Source organism: Leptosomus discolor, chromosome 1 (genome assembly GCF_034619465.1).
Source record: "Leptosomus discolor isolate bLepDis1 chromosome 1, bLepDis1.hap2, whole genome shotgun sequence".
NCBI classification, from domain to species: Eukaryota; Metazoa; Chordata; class Aves; order Leptosomiformes; family Leptosomidae; genus Leptosomus; species Leptosomus discolor.
Genome location: NC_141391.1, coordinates 30,712,980 through 30,729,071, shown reverse-complemented (window position 1 = coordinate 30,729,071; position 16,092 = coordinate 30,712,980). Strand labels below are relative to the sequence as shown.

The window sequence follows — 16,092 nt, the reverse complement described above, 5'->3', positions numbered from 1 at the left end:
GGGCGGGGCGGGGGAAGCGGCGGGCACCGGGCAGGACCGGGCCCGGCACCGGCACCGGGCCCGGCACCGGCACCGGCATCGATGCACGGCGCAGAGGAGGCGGTGGCGGCGGGGGAGCCGCGGGTGAGCGCGGCGAGCACGCAGACCGACAGCATGGCCGGTGAGCGCCGCCTCGTGCCCGCCGTGGGGGGCCTGGCTGCGGGGGGGCTGGGCCGGGGCCTGCCCCGGCTGTCAGGGACCGCGACCCCACCGCGGTGGGGACCGGGCGCTGGCGGCTGGCGGCGGGACGGGGGCGGTGCGCTGACCGGCCTTTCGCGGGTCTCTTCTCGCTCACCGGCTGCTTCGAGGTGTTTAACGAAATGGCCGTACCCGTCCGGTTTGTCCTCTCCTCAGGGCGCTTGTGAGGCTTTTCCCTCCCCGGGGCTGTTCGGAGAGCTTCTGCCTTCCCCCTTTTCAGCTGCTGTTTCACAGCGTGCTCCGGCCCGTTACAGACAGGGCGATAAAGTATCCCCCGCCCCCTGCTTGCCTGCGCTCTTATTCATGAGGCCTTTTGATAACATATGCTTGTATTTTGCTCCCCCCCCCCCCCCCAAGTGATTTCTTTTTCCAGTTCTATACCATGTGTATTTAATGCATGTCATAGCATCATAGAATAGTTTGGGTTGGAAGGGACCTTAAAGATCACCTAGTTTCACCCACCCTGCCATGGGCAGGAACTCTTTCCACCAGACCAGGTTGCTCAAAGCCCCATCCAACCTGGCCTTGAACACTGCCAGGGAGGGGGTAGCCACAGCTTCTCTGGGCAACCTGTGCCAGGGCCTCACCACCCTCACAGTAAAGAACTTCTTACTAATATCTAATCTAAATCTCCCCTCTTGCAGTTTGAAAGTGTTACCCCTTGTCCTATCACTGCACTCCCTGATCAAGAGTCCCACCCACCTTTCCTGTAGGCCCCCTTTAAGTACTGGAAGGCCGCTATAAGGTCTCCCCAGAGCCTTCTCTTCTCAAGGCTGAACAACCCCAGCTCTCTCAGCCTGTCCCCATAGGGGAGGTGCTCCAGCCCCCTGATCATCTCCATGGCCCTCCTGTGGTATAAAAACACTTGCCTTCTGAGGGGTATTCATACTAGCCCCTATAGCAGGGCCCCCGTACAAATTTTAGTAGAGAACAACTGGGGATGCCCAGATGGAGCAGATTTTGATAGGTTTCATGTATCCCATCGCTGCAGTCCTGGGGCGGTTGTGTGTACGTATAGACTGGCCATGGGCTGTATTGTATATAGCTCTCAGACTGAGGACCACGACAGGGCTGCCAGGTCTCCTTGATGGGTAAATGGGTTTTGTTTCATCCTAGTTTTATGAAAATCCTGCTTCCAAGCAAGCAGAGGAGATGAAGTCTGAAAATGGTTTCTAGTTTCCTTTTCCCAGGCAGAAGAGTGATGTCACTAATTTCCTCCCCCTTGATACTGTGAAAGCATACACCCGTTAGTTTTGTAGCTGCAAGACGACTTCTTCCAAGCTTTCAGACTTCGAACTAGGGACTCTTGCATTGCAACCATGGCATAATCCTGTATCTTAGCCAGCTCTGGATGGGCAGTGCCCTGCTCCTTCCTGCTCGCAGGTGCAGGAGCAGAAGCAGCAGGGTTTTTGACACTGGCCTTCACAGCATGCTTTCCCTAGAGCATGCTTTGCCTTACTGGAGTGAGATCCCTAACCTGGAGGAATAAAATCATACCTTTGTGTGAAGTAGGGGAGCTGTGAGGACTTGATGCACCTGAAAAGAGCGCTCCTTTCACATGCGGTTTTGTTCTCGGTAGCAAAGAGCCCGATTTCTTTTCTTCCCCAGTTTTCTGTAGTTGCTTTAAATTCTGTAAGATGTTTTCTACCTTTTTTCCAGGCCACTTTAATCGGTATGCTCTTCACTCTGTTGAGCTTAAGGGAACGTTTAACTACCTAAGTGAATAAAGATGCAGATGCATAGATATGATAACTGTGACCAAAGGTCTTTCCTTTTTCATCATAATATTCTCCTGCTTCTCACTATAAATTCATATCAATTCACCAGTACATTCTTCAGTTTGTTTCCCGTGTGTTTGACAGGTCACATTCAGATTAGGTCCAAGAAAACAAACAGTAATTCAAACTCGTTTCTGGTGTATTCTGTTTTACATCTACTCTGTGTGCTAAATTGTAGTCCATTTTAGAAAACATGACAGTATATGTGAGAGCTGGTATAAATTGCACCATTTTTTTTAGCTTGCCATTTGGGGAATGTACATGTGTGTGCTAAACAGGAGTGAACAGGGGCTGTAATAAGAATGAACACAAATGCCTGTTTAAGAAAACAAATTCTGTTTGTTTCATGTGGCTTGTAGACTCACTTTTACAGTTTGTTTTTAGTACAAGCAACAACAAATCTTCATGCGCACGGCTTGCCATGTACACTTCTAGCACACGTATCTGATTGTGCAAGCCAGGTGTCCCTTGCGGTGCCTGTGCCCAGTGGAATAGCGTAGCTGGGAAGCCTGAGGAGTAATGGACAGTGTGGCATTAGAGGGTGCTGCTGAGAGGTCTATAGTTGCTTTCCAAAGTCACTTCTGTGTGAAAAAACCTGCTAAAATACTGTCTGAAAATGGTATTCCAGTCATGGATTGCACATGTTTATCTGCTGTCCTAATTGGGTTGACAGACATGTCATTAAGCTAACCCTCTCCCCCACCAAAGCAATCTTAGTATCTGATTATATCTCTTCCAGAGAAATGTTTTTCTCTATTCTAGTCTTGCCTCTGCCTTTTACTCCTTTGCAAAAACTTTTTAACATTTGCAGGAAGGGATAAAAACAGAAATAATACTATTGTCAGACAGTACACGTGAGACCTGCAGAGGAATATGTGTTCATTACAGCCCTGTAAGCTCCCCTGAAATAGGGACTGGATTTTTTTTGAAGGCTTCACTTCTTCCCAAGTGTGAGGCAAGACAGCTTTACATGTGGAATGGTGCAAGCACTAGTGAGCAGTGTAGTACTTCCCCCTTTTTCATTTGTGGGACTCTCAGTAATACTGAGCGCTGGCCCTCACAGGACAATGTCCAGATTTTGAGTAGAAGCACAACACAGCACAAGGTGGTGGTCCAAGAAGGGATTCGTTGCTACCTCTTTGGTTATTTAGTCAGAAGTGACAGTCTGAGCAATAAGTTTAAATTTTTGTAAGAATCTAACCAAAATTTAAGCAGACTAGAAATCCAGAAGCAGGTTTCCCCAGAACTGATGTAACTGGCAGGTTTCACAATGGCTCATCCACCCTTGCTGCAGGTGTCAGTGTAAGATCATGATGCATGCCTAGATGTTTTTGCTCTCCTCTGTGGTGAGCCTGAAGCTGAATCACAATCTATGTCTCAAAGCATCTGTGAATCATTTGAGCACTTGAGGTTATATGGGATCTGATCTGTGATTTCTGCTCTTCACCTCTGAGTACAACTAACTCACTGAATTTCAGTGAAAGTTTCACCACTTCCTCCTGTTGCACAAATCTGAGCTCTGCATCCAGATGTGAGCGTTCTGAGTTGAGAACTACTGCCCTGAAGAGAACAGTGCGGATTTAGCTGCTGTAATAGCAGAAGTGGTTGGTGAACCAGCTTCTGTAGCAGCTGTGGTATAGAAGACTTGGAAAATACTGTTCAACAATGTGGGATTTTTGTGTAAATATTCTTTAATAAATATTTCTCTTTTTTTCTTCTAATGACAGGTCAAATGCCAAGACTTTCTAAGGTCAATCTTTTTACTTTGTTCAGTCTCTGGATGGAGCTCTTTCCCTCAGCTGAGCAACACAAAAAATCGCAGGTAAAATGTCTACCGTTAATTGGTCTTTCTGAACAGATGCTAATAGCTCCTGCAGTGAATTTAACTTAACTGCTCTTTACGTGACAGATAGTCCAGAGGGGGGAAAAAAAGACTGATAAATGTTTTTCAGATATTTCTTAGAAGTAGAAAAAAATCCACTGGTGGGAGAAGAATAGCAAAATGGTTAAATAGCATGCTATTTCTGAAAAATTTTGAAAGGTGAGGTATACCCCCGACAGGTAAAGCAAACAGTAAAAAATGCTGGTGGGTATTTTGGACAGCATTAACAACGGAGGCATGGGGGGTGCCATGCATTTCTCAGTATATACTAATTATAACTTTAAAATCAGTATGGTTGATGGTGTAGAAACATTCTTCAAAATGTCAATGTTCATGATTTCAGAAGAGTTCTCATATACAGTGGAGGTGCACAGAACTACTTGAAACATTTGCTGATCAAGAACTGTAGATAACTACCTCAGTGACAATGAAAAGACACCGTCCTTGAGAATGGGTCTTCTAAATAGCTGCCGGTTACACTTCAACATAGAGGAGCATTTTCAGTGTCCTGGAACGGGTTGTTTCCCTTTGGTGATCAGAGTTCTTCCTGTGCTCTTTAAAATGATTACTACTTTGTGCAGAGCATACTCATGTGCTAAGATCCATAGCACATGTATCAGCCAGGACAGGAAAAGATTATAAAACAATCTGAGTGGCAGTTAGGCCTAATTTTCAGAGCTTGGTACGTCCCAGACTAGATCTGAAAGAGGGGTAGATGAGCAGCACCAGAGAGATTTCAAAAACAGTTTCAAATTTAGTGATTCAGTTAGGAATGGCACTTGGGTTACATGTAGGGCTTTAGTACAGCCTTGTTTCTGTAACCACAAAGAAACTGAATAATTTACAGGCAACAGTGTTCTGGTAGCAGCTGGATTGCATATTGCGATTCACTAGCTTCATCTAACTAGCCTGTATCCAATTTCCTCACAATACATGGGGATCCAGATGTAGGAGCTCTTGTCAGTGGTATGCAGACTTTTTCCATGGAAGATTTTTTAGAACCAGGGTTCATTTCTATAAATGAAGAGACAGAAATAAAGCTAGAGAAGCTGTTGGCTCCCAGGATGGCTGGGCTTAAGACAGAAATTGAATTCATGAGCATTTCCAGATACTGGATGATTCAAAGATTTTCAGCTATAATTGACAGAGTTTTCTATGCTCCTTCTGGAGGTTTGTTATGGCAAAGGAATGACCAGAAAAATCAGAAATTTGCGACAAGTCCTTATCTGAAGTTTGATAGGGGCACAGCACTCCGATATTAACAGGCACATGTAGAAACTACCAAACCAAAAATACTGCTTAGGGGAAGTGTAACAGAGATTGTTTAATGCATCATATCACAGTCTGTACTGAAGAACTATATGCTCTGATCCTGGCTGATTACTGTTACCCAAGGAAGAGTTGTAATGTCTCCGTGTTGAAAAAAAGTAAAATAATGGTAATGCATTTTTCTGTAGGTAAAGAAGAGTGGTCTAGTTGTGGTGAAAAACATGAAGATTATTGGTCTTCATTGTTCCAGTACAGACTTGCATGCTGGCCAGATTGCACTCATTAAACACGGATCAAGACTGAAAAACTGTGATCTTTATTTTTCCAGAAAACCATGTTCGACTTGTTTAAAAATGATTGTAAATGGTAAGCGATGACAGTGAGCAGAGTAGGAGTAAATGTTACGCTTGTGATTGGTGGTGTCAGAAAGCCTGTTTCCTCTTTGGACTGTCCCAGTTGTGAATGCCAATCCCTAACTTGTGTAGCCTGCACTGATATTTCCATGAGGCTGAAAACAGTATTGAATGTGCATTTCCTGGAGCTGATGATGGGTTTGCTACTGAGACCCTATTTCTCTGTGCAACTACTGTTACTGGTGGTGCTTGTCTCTTGGCTGGGCTGCGCTGCTGAGATTCTGACGTAACTGTTGCACTTTGCCAGAGCAACCCTGAGCCTGGTCACTAGGCCTAGATGGCTACATTTTTCCTTGCCTTCCCTTTGCTTGTCAGTGGCACCAGAGGAAGGGTGGGTTTTATGCAGAAATCAGGGGGAGTGCTTTAGGGTTTCCTTTTCCCAAGTGAGATGAAGACAAGTCAGATTATTCACTTCCTGAAATGGGATCTGCTGGTACGGCCCTTCTGCAAATACTGGTTTTTAATGTCAGCAGCAACTTCTGTTAGTGCTAACTTTTTTGTGTGGTGTTGCTGTATCTGTTGTAGGTAAAACGCAAAATTAGGCTGCCACAAAGATCTTAGAACTTAGGAAATTCCAATTTTTGTCTACAGTGTGATTATCAAGTCTGATAAGCTCTTGATACTTGTATATGCTAGCATTTTTGTTGTCCAGATGCCACTGAAACAGCACTCACAGCCTTAAAGGAGTAAAAACAGGGTTAGGCAATAGTATGTTGACAATTACGTTTACGTTCCACTGTGCTTGCATGGTTCCTTCTGCATTATCTTCTCTTCCAGCTGGGGTGAACAGGATTTCTTACTGGCCTGCAGATCCTGAAATCAGCTTGCAGAACGAGGCGTCCAATCCCATGACTACTGCTGATGCAAAGCTAGATGCCAAAGCAGTAGAAAGACTGAAGTCCAACAGTCGTGCTCGTGTGTGTGTGCTGCTTCAGCCCTTGGTGTGCTGTATGGTGCAATTTGTTGAAGAAACTTCCGCCAAGTTTGATTTTATTCAAAAAATAGCAAAATCTCAGCCTGACTCAAATACTGACTTTTATACTGCATGTAGACAAGAGAAAATAAAAGAGTATGAAAGTTTATTCCTAATTTCAAATGAGGATACGCACAAGCAAATATTGATGACAATAGGACTGGAGAACCTCTGTGAAAATCCGTACTTCAGCAACCTTAGGCAAAATATGAAGGATCTTGTCTTGGTCTTGGCAACAGTGGCTGCCAGCGTCCCTGTCTTTGGATGCTTTGGATTTTACAACAGTGAATCACGGCAAACAAATGAAACAGACCATCAGGGTTTGCCCCAAGAAATTGCAAGGCACTGTATGATACAAGCGAGACTACTTGCATACCGGACAGGTGAGTGGCTACAGCAGTGGAGGAAGAATGGGTCTCATGAGTAGAGCAAGTTCCTGATTTCAGTCTTAACTTCTTCCAAATGCTTCCTTGAGGCAGGCTGCTGAATTCAGTTCCTATATCTGTGAAACGGGAGCAGCAGCAGTAGTAAAAACTCCGTGGGGGTACGTAGTATTGTGTGTGAAAGCGCTGAGCTTTCCAAGAGAAAACCGGGGCAGGTATTTCACATACAGTGCTGGCAAGGCCTGCCCTGACGACGTGTCCAACACGTATCTGAAAACAGAACACGATGACATTTAAATTCTTCAAGCTGCTCTGAGGCTTTTTAACAGAGGTTTCACAAAATGTTTCTGTTACCAAATAAGTGCCAATATTTTAAGCATATTATGTACATTTCTTCAGAAAAGAGCAGTGAAATAATATCCTTCCAGTAGGGCATTAAGTACGGTTATATTAAGTTTCCTAGTTCCAATTTTATTAATCAAAGTGATTATGTATCTGATGGGGGCTTTCTTTGCAAAGATGCTGGAGTTTTGATGTACAGGCTTTTGGGGTGGAAGGGTAGTTATTGACTATCTTTTGATACAGATGACTTCTGTTAGCTACTTTATTCTGCCTGGGTAGCAATGCAGTAAACTGGTCAGTTCTTCCAGAGAACAAAATATGAAGACTTGGTGGGTTTTTTCATCTAGATAGGGTAGTTGCTTTTATCAAAACCATTGCAAACGAATAAATAGTACATATTTAAAGCTTAAAACAAAATTAATCCCCCAACACGCACACCCAAAACCAACCTGTCAAGTCAGGTGCTGAATGTGCATTTTGACTTTTTCAGGCTTTGCTATTTGTAAAGGTGAATCTTCATATTTTAGAACCTTTCCCTTTTTTAGCTTGTTTTTTGGTTGGTTGGTTTGGTGTTTTTTTGGGAGGCTACCCTCCGCAAATTGATCACCAAAAGTTGCAGAGGAGATTGTGTTTTTAGAAGTAATTCAGAAGTTTCATGGAACCAGTTGTGAGGTTTTTGTACAAGTACTTTTGTACAGAGCAGGATAGAGTGACCAAGCTTGAGTACTCCTTCTCGGGGCAGCAAAGTTCATTTTTATCTGTGCTGTTCAGCCTGGACTCAGCCTGGGTTTTGAGCAGACTCTTATTCCACTTTAGGCCTGTAATGAAATTAAAATAAATAACAGCACACACACACATATTTAGATGCTTTACATTATTATATAGGTGGATATAAGTGGAGCGAGATCATAGGCTGGCTTAATATACCTCAGTGACTAATAAATTTACAGAACATAAATAAAGGCAGCCCTCATAAAACATACCCGTGGCAGGAAAGACCCTCTTTTGAGTGATTGTGTGTGGTAGTGACACTAAGGATGATGGAAATGGCTAATTGAAACAGCATCTTCTACGATATTAACCACTGGAAGTCTGAAACGTATTTTGCTCCTTGATACGCTCTGTTTTAACTGGTCAAGACTTATCGATAGCTGCTGGTGAAGATTTCCAAGTTCCATAATAGTCTTCTAAGTCACATAATGAAAGTTCTCTTCCAGTTTTCCTGTGATGGTGATAGGAAACACCGGCCAAAATCTGATTGTTAACATTTTGCCTCTGAATTAGGTATAAAACACAACTAATTTCAGTAGGAATTCAGACCATGGAACTGTAAACTTAAGGAGTGGCAGAGATTAAGTAATTAAGTAGTAAACAATGAGAAGGTTTTTATCAATTTTCCATCTCACGTCACCGAACTTGTCCACATATATTCTTGACACGCATTTTCTTATATGTATTGGTTGCTTCTTAGCATTGTGAACAAATCTACATAGTAAAGTCTTAGAATGGTTGGCCTTGTAGTTAAAGTACACCCAGCTTTTGCAGTAAACTCATATGACTTCGAAGCTCTTAATCTTGCTGCATTTCTATTCTCCTGTCCACGAAGCAACAATGAATGTTATTCATTACTCTAGGACGACATATGTTGATGTATAGGTAACTTAGAAGTACTTTTATTTGTTATTTACTGCTAAAATGTTATGTGTTTTAGAGGATCATAAAACAGGAGTTGGAGCTATTATTTGGGCAGAAGAAAAAGCAGTAAGTATTGAAAAGTTACTTTTTACAGTTCATACCAGTTTATCTGCTTTCAGCTTGTTATTTTGCTTTAAGTTTATACACATGCACTTTTTATACGCACGCGCGGCGCTATGGAAAGCTTGCACTTCTCATTCTTTAGTAACTAAGTTAATGACTGGTTCATTGTTATGCTGTCAAGATGAAGGGGAAGTATAAATGAGTTTAGTAACTGCCAGGGTGTCTCTGCCTAGCTTTTCAGCATGCCTGCTACCCTAGTCATTGTCAGTTATTCTAGGTGTCCTGGCTACGGAGTTTTGCTGCAGCTGCTGATCGTGCAGCATGTGCCTACTATGCATGAGCCCTCTTTGCAGCTCTTTTTTGGAGATGGCTCAGTGCAGTCATAGCCTGACAATCTCTTGAGTTTTGTTGCAGCTGAAATGCTGTACTGGCTTTAGCACGTTCCTTTTTGGAGCAAAGTGACAGTTTTCTGCAAATATTGTTACCGTGCTTTTGCCCATCCAAACATAAAGTTTTTATTTCTTTATGTCTCTGATTATGCGTGTTACCAATCCCAGGAAGCCTCATTCTTCATGCAGCTGCCACATACTCTTCATTTGTTTTCAGCACTTCGGTCATCAGCTGCTTATTGCTGTTTTGTTTCTCGTTCTGATTTCAGTCGTGGATTGCTGCTTGGTCAGCCCACTGGTCACTGGGTCTGTTGAGAGATGGGTGAAACATGGTCTCTGGCACGTCAGGGACTAACTCCAGCTCTCTTTAGTTTTGTACACTGCAGAAAGGATTAAGGATGAAATCCTTCAGACCTTTTGTTCCTGCTGTCAGTATTACTTGCTAAAAGGAAAGCCTCTGAGGCCCGGTGCGGTGTGCTGTCTGTGGTGTTACAGTTTGCCTGTGCGGCTCCTATGGAGCTTGATGAAGAAGCTCCATTCAGACATGGAGCAGTTAGGTAGCAAACGCTGAGCTCTCTTTTAACTGCTGTAACTCAGCATGAACTGATAAGGTGGAAGTACACGTTGCACAATGCTTTGTACTTAGTACTCGCTTTAAACGTCTCCAAATCTGATGCTTTGCTTACTGTTGCAGAGAAGCTGTGATGGAACAGGAGCAATGTATTTTGTAGGCTGTGGTTACAATGCCTTTCCTGTTGGATCGGAGTATGCTGATTTTCCACACATGGATGATAAACAGAAGGATCGTGAAATCAGAAAGTTCAGATACATTATACATGCGGAGCAGAATGCCTTGACATTCAGGTAATGGGTTTGTTTTTACCACAGAAAAGACTGAGACAGTTCAGAAACAACTGCGCGACAAATGCCTGATGTCAGTGTGATGAAGTGTGGATTGCAATCACAGTCTTGTTTATGCCTGTGATGCAGAACTTGGATGTGCATGGACACAGTCAGCTCCTTGGCATTCTTCAGCCTTTTCAAGTGACCTTGGTTTTCACTCCAGCGCATGGCAGCTATCCTTCAGATACAAGCTGCTGCCTCTGCTTCCTGCGAGGACCATGCTGTAACCTGAAATTGTAGAGGCTTCTGACAATGATATGTGTGGGGAGGTGGGATGGGTGTTTTGTTCACGGACAGTAAAATCAGACCAGATGGCGTTGCGGATGTGAGGATTTGAGGAGGAATAAGTTGTGTCTGAGAGTAGGTAATACAACACTTTTTTTGCATGCTCTTGTGGGGTATCAAGTTTGTCACCGTTCAAACTATCAAGATATAAACTCTGAAATTCTGTTTTCTGACTGCTTGTAGGTGTCGAGAAATAAAGCCAGATGAGAGAAGCATGATATTTGTGACAAAATGTCCGTGTGACGAATGTGTCCCTTTAATCAAAGGGGCTGGTATCAAGCAGATCTATGCAGGAGATGTTGACGTTGGAAAAAAGAAAGCAGACATATCCTATATGAAGTTCGGTGAACTTGAGGGTGTAAGCAAATTTACCGTGAGTGTCTAAATATAATATATTCTAAAAACTCTGGGCAGCACTGGGGGGAGGGAGGGGCGAGAGGTCATCTGCAGCCAGCATAGAGCAGCGTTTTCCTGTGCTGCTTAGTCAAGTGAGTGGAACTGAGAGATTGCTTTGTCAGGACACTGGGGAGAAGCGCTGTGCCATACGCCAGATGGTGCGGCCAAGCGTGTCTCTTTTCTGTCATTTCCTTGCGGATTTCCCTCTGACTCGTTGGCTGTTGTTTGAGGTGGTCTCTTCACACTCTGAAGTTCTCCCCAAGCCTCCCTGTCATGGCACGGCAGCAGAGGTGGGAGGTTATGGTGTGATTTTGTAGGCCCTTTCCAGCAGCTCCTGAAAGAGCTGTGGTGGGTTTTGAAGGTGGCCAAGTGCATCTGCACTCAGGGTGCTCCCCACAACAAACTGCAGCGCTGTTAGTTGCGCAGGCTCGTTTCCCTTTCTCAAGGGAGTAAATGGCCACGCATCCATTTTTATCCTCAAAGCAAGTGGGTGTTGGAGGAGAAGGCCTTCATTTCCCACCTCACCCCTAGTCATGCCTTGCAGCGAAGGACTGCAGGGTACTTTTTCTTTCTTCCTTTGCTCTGTCTTCTGGAGTAAGTGAACTTTTTCTTCTTCTTTTCCCAGTGGCAACTAAATCCATTGCACACTAATGCCCTCGAATTCCGTGACCCCACAGCCAGGGAAAGTAAGTATGTTTTCATTAATTCATTTTATGACTGAAGTCAATGAGTGAGATCACATTTTAAACAAACCTGCATCCCTCTGGGATTGATTAGCCTTAATGAATCTTGATTTTGATTAGTTAAATTTTGCTATCAAAACTTCTCTGAGCTTTTTGAATAGATGGAGTAATGGTAAGTCAAAAACATAAGCTTGTTTTAACAAATGCTTGGCATTGGCACACGTGTTACAAAATCTAGTAATGCTATTATCAAGGTCAACCATATGCTGTTTTGCACATAGATCATTTCAGGCTACTTTTATCATGTTTTAAATTTTGTTCTATAAAGACTTTTTATATTGTGTTCTATAAAGAAAGCTGTTATTTTTCAAAAGAAAAAATTGACTCCTCCAAGTCATTTAAATATGTTCTGCAGAACATTTCAATGCTTCTTTTATGAAGCAGAATCTATGCCAGTGCTTTTCAATCAACATTTAGTTTTGTGTGTGTATGTATACACATATACAATATAAAGGCCACAAAATCCTCATTGACCTGCATCCCTGTAGCAAGGGAGCTGTCATCTGCTGAAAACAGATGTCTTACGTTGAAGCCTTTTTGTGCTACAAAACCGACCCACCATTGGCATCTACTGTCAGCTACCAGTCCTTAAAATGTTTCTCATCCAGAGGGGAAAATAATGTGGAAGAAGCAGCTAAGTAATTTTTGTGCCTCAAGCATAAAGATATGGAGCATAAAGATAGTGAGTTGGCAGCTACTCAAAGCATCGAGCACTGTGCTAGGAGCATAAAAAGGACTGAAGGTGCGTTTTGTAGCACATGAATAGCCATGTACTACGAGCAAATTCCTAACATGTAGTTAACTAGATGAGTGGAGAAGTCTCTTTGTTAGCTATTTCCTTATGAGTTGGGGGGGAAAAGGGGGAGGGAAGGGCTCAGGGTAGTGTTTACGGCATTAGTAATCGCTGCAAAACGTTAGGGCTTGCTTGTCCCTCTCTCTGCTAACAGTTTTTAGACCCAGCTGGAGAAAGATTCATCTCGGGGTGCTATGTTTGACAACCTTTAACAGGGCTCATTTTTCTGACAGTGTTTTCCTAGAGATGGAATGCTTGCCTGTTAAGTTGCTATTTTTCCTTAGTATGTTTCTTAAACTATGATTATTGCATGTTCCTCTGTATGGGGAAGAAGACAAGCTCCCCCACCCCAACCCCCCACCCAGTGTTATTCCAACGTGCCTGTACGTGTTGAGTGTTTAGACTACGCTTACCGTGGTATTAATGTTTCACACGTATTTTTTTCTTTAGATGGGGTCCAGAAAACCAAATCACTAGATGACCAGCAGCACCAAAACAAGAAACTGTGTCTTGGTCACTATTGAATAATTAAGCACTTCTGCAGTCTTGCTCTGTACTTTTTATAATGCAGCCTGTTTGCACTTTCAAATAAGGAAGAGTTTTATTTATTGTTTGGAAAATGATTTTTAGAATAAGTTTATTTATGACGTCTTAAATGTTTTACAGAGTTACCTGAAGGTCTTTTTAATTTAGCAGTTCCTGGGGGAAAAATGCTGCTTGTATTTTCTGTGAAAGTAACTGGGTGGCTAATCATTTGTTAACAAATTAAAAAAAAAATACCGAAAGTTTATTGCTGGTAGATCAGAGTAATAATAAAATGGTATCTTTTTTGCTTGGTGTATGGGTTGAGGGAATGGAGTTCTAAGTTCTGGGCTAGCGGAATGCAGAAATAAGCCCTCGTTCTTCAAGTACAATCGTCAAGGGAGTCTCCTAGGAAAAGGTAGATAAATAATCACTCACAGTTATTCCTGTTCCTGAAAGTGGCTTTTGCTTCTCAGCCTGCTTGTGAAAAGGAGAGACAAAGCCATTGGGATGTCAGTCGTTGCTAGGTAGGTGATTTGGAGATCAAGCTTGTCTCTCGTACATAACCTCTTCAGCTGCCATAGCAGCAGAGCTATTTTGTTCCGTGAGGCTTGCGTTGCTGCTCTGTGTGCTTCCTTGAGTGCACCCCCTCTGAATTTGTATAGACAAAGATCAGCTTTGCTTTTTCTCAGCTTCTGGGTGGAGGCCTAAACGGATGTGGCTGTTTGCACCTCACTGGCCCCTACATACGGTGTGAAGATCGCTAGTGTTCAGGTTTTGTTAATCATCTTCACTACCAGGCTTTCAGGCCTGCCGGAGCGAGTACAGTGCCAGGCGTCCCGTCGTTTCTTAGACACGATGATCCGTCCCAGTGGAATAGCCCGAATCTTTTCCATCTCTTGGGTGACTGCACGTGGAGCAAGGGCAACATTAAAACCACCAGCGAAACTGCAGTCTAGTGTTGCTAGTTTTGAGGGGGTGCTGGGTAGGTAACGGATAACCAGATCAGAGAGTTGTACCCAGCATCTTTGGAGAGGTCACTCTCCGTACTCCCATCTGTTTGCTGCTTCGAATATGACCTCTAGCTGTTTGTCTTGGCAGACATTCCAAGACTTTGTGTTCACTCCTCTGCTGACCTCTCAAGTGCAAACACCTTAAACCTTTTTCTGCTGCTGCTGGTAGGATATATAAATGACCTTTTCCCATTTCTTTCATGCATCTTGTCTTTGCTGCAGTCCTTAAAGTCCTGGAAGGAGAATTGTGTCTTAAGATGCTGCTGTAGATTCCGTTTGGTTCTTTTAGGCTTTGGAAAAGGTTGGAACTAGATCACAAAGCTGTGATGGGGTAGCATGCAAAGCATCCTTAACGTGGCATTGATTAGATGGAGTCTTTTCTCACCCAGTTTGGCTACTGGTCCTGTAAGTTAAGGTACAGTGCTTGATGCTTGGAGCTGCAGCAAGGAGCTGTGATTCCCTGTGGCTCATAGCATAACTTCATTCTTGAGTACCTGAACTTTAGAGCTGGGGAGTGCTTATATCCTCTTACCAGCATGAGAACTCACTCTCACTGGAGCTGGAGAAGCTGCTGTTTCTCTGAGCCTGGTTAGATTAAAGGCTACTCCAGGGCTGCTGGTTGAGTGCGGCACACGCAGAGTTAGCAGCAGAAATCTCATCAGGCGACAGGCTGACCTCATTCACCACTGCTGTTTTGCTAAGCAGGGCGCACGCAGTTTCGTTTCCCTGGACCACGTAGTGAGAGAGGGAGAAAAACCTCACCCTGTTTGTCAACTAAGGGAAAGATGGTGAAATCCAGTTTTGCGTCATACCTCAAGGGAGTGCTTTTTCACAGTAGCTCATGAGGAAATTGCTGGACTGCCACTTCACCAGCTCTTGTAATCTAGTGCGGAGGAACCTGGGTCCAGAATTTAGGACCAGCAGATCCAGCTGCAAGAACTCTATGCTTCACCTGTCAGATTCAGAGTCCACAGTCTGGGGATTAAGTTACTGGTCTGGATGCTGTACAAACCTCAGAAAGACAGGGTTTTTTCCTCTCATCAAGCATTATATCATTTCATTGTTTGTAACTTCCATGTGAAGTAAAAAGTCAAATGTTGATGTTCCATAAACAAGATTAGAATCTGTTTTTAAATCATAAGTATTTTACTTTGGTGTATTTCCCCCCCACTTCTTGTAAGCATCTTGTGTTAGAATAATTACTCTTGTCTTTTTCCACACATCAGAAGAACCCTATCCAGATTAGAGTAGAAAGTCAGCCCCACTCCACCCACTGAAACCTCCTTGTTTCCATAATCTGTCGGCAATGCTCTTCTACTTGAGGTAGAAGCAGGGGAAATAAACAGGGACAGGTTTAAGGCCCCTTCAAATTTTATACTGGTCAGTCAGCTGGTATCAAAATCGGTAAAAAATGTCTGTGTCTTCATAGGAACAGCTGAAATCGAAAAGTCCCATTGTAGGTAGCCTGGGTACATGGAGAAGTAAATCAAGATACAAGTCAAATATCACACCCATGAAATAGCTACACTGCAGTGAGTGGCATGGGTAACCTGCCCTTCATGAGGAGTTAAAGAGTCTACCTTTACTTTTTATTGCTTTTTTAAAAAGAGGATTTTTGTACAAAACTTTCTGTGAAACTTGGAATTGCTTGTAAGGCTGAAGCCTTGCAGGTCTGGCTTTATTCCTGTCTTGCTGTATTTCTACAGATGCCTCCAGAGGCTCACAGATTTTTGTAGGCTCTGATTGTCCCTGTAACCGAACTTCCTTAATTCTTACTGGGATTACAAAGTAGGACCTTTATCCTGGCCAACAGGAACAATGTGAACAGGGTTTCTCTCTCAACCCATGGACTCTATAGGTGCTGCTGTGTATGTCATCTGCTTACCAGGGAGAGCCATGGAAGACTGGACATCTCCTGCAGTGCTTATTTTGCAAATGAACTCTAGGATGTTTGTTTCTTCCGTAAAAACTACAATGTATTTAAAATTAAGAAATGTAAAAGTTATATATTTT

The 16,092-nt window shown here is 43.3% G+C and overlaps 1 protein-coding gene across 1 annotated transcript; it reads left to right on the top strand.

Annotated features, from left to right (window-relative positions):
* Positions 1-81: 81 nt before the first annotated feature.
* CDADC1 (cytidine and dCMP deaminase domain containing 1) lies at positions 82-16,092 on the top strand. The gene is made up of 9 exons (XM_086481940.1): positions 82-160; positions 3,743-3,837; positions 5,355-5,532; positions 6,357-6,935; positions 8,989-9,038; positions 10,119-10,288; positions 10,796-10,985; positions 11,634-11,694; positions 12,995-16,092. The coding sequence occupies exons 1-9, from the start codon at positions 82-84 to the stop codon at positions 13,066-13,068; spliced, it is 1,476 nt and encodes a 491-aa protein (XP_086338066.1). The 3' UTR covers positions 13,069-16,092.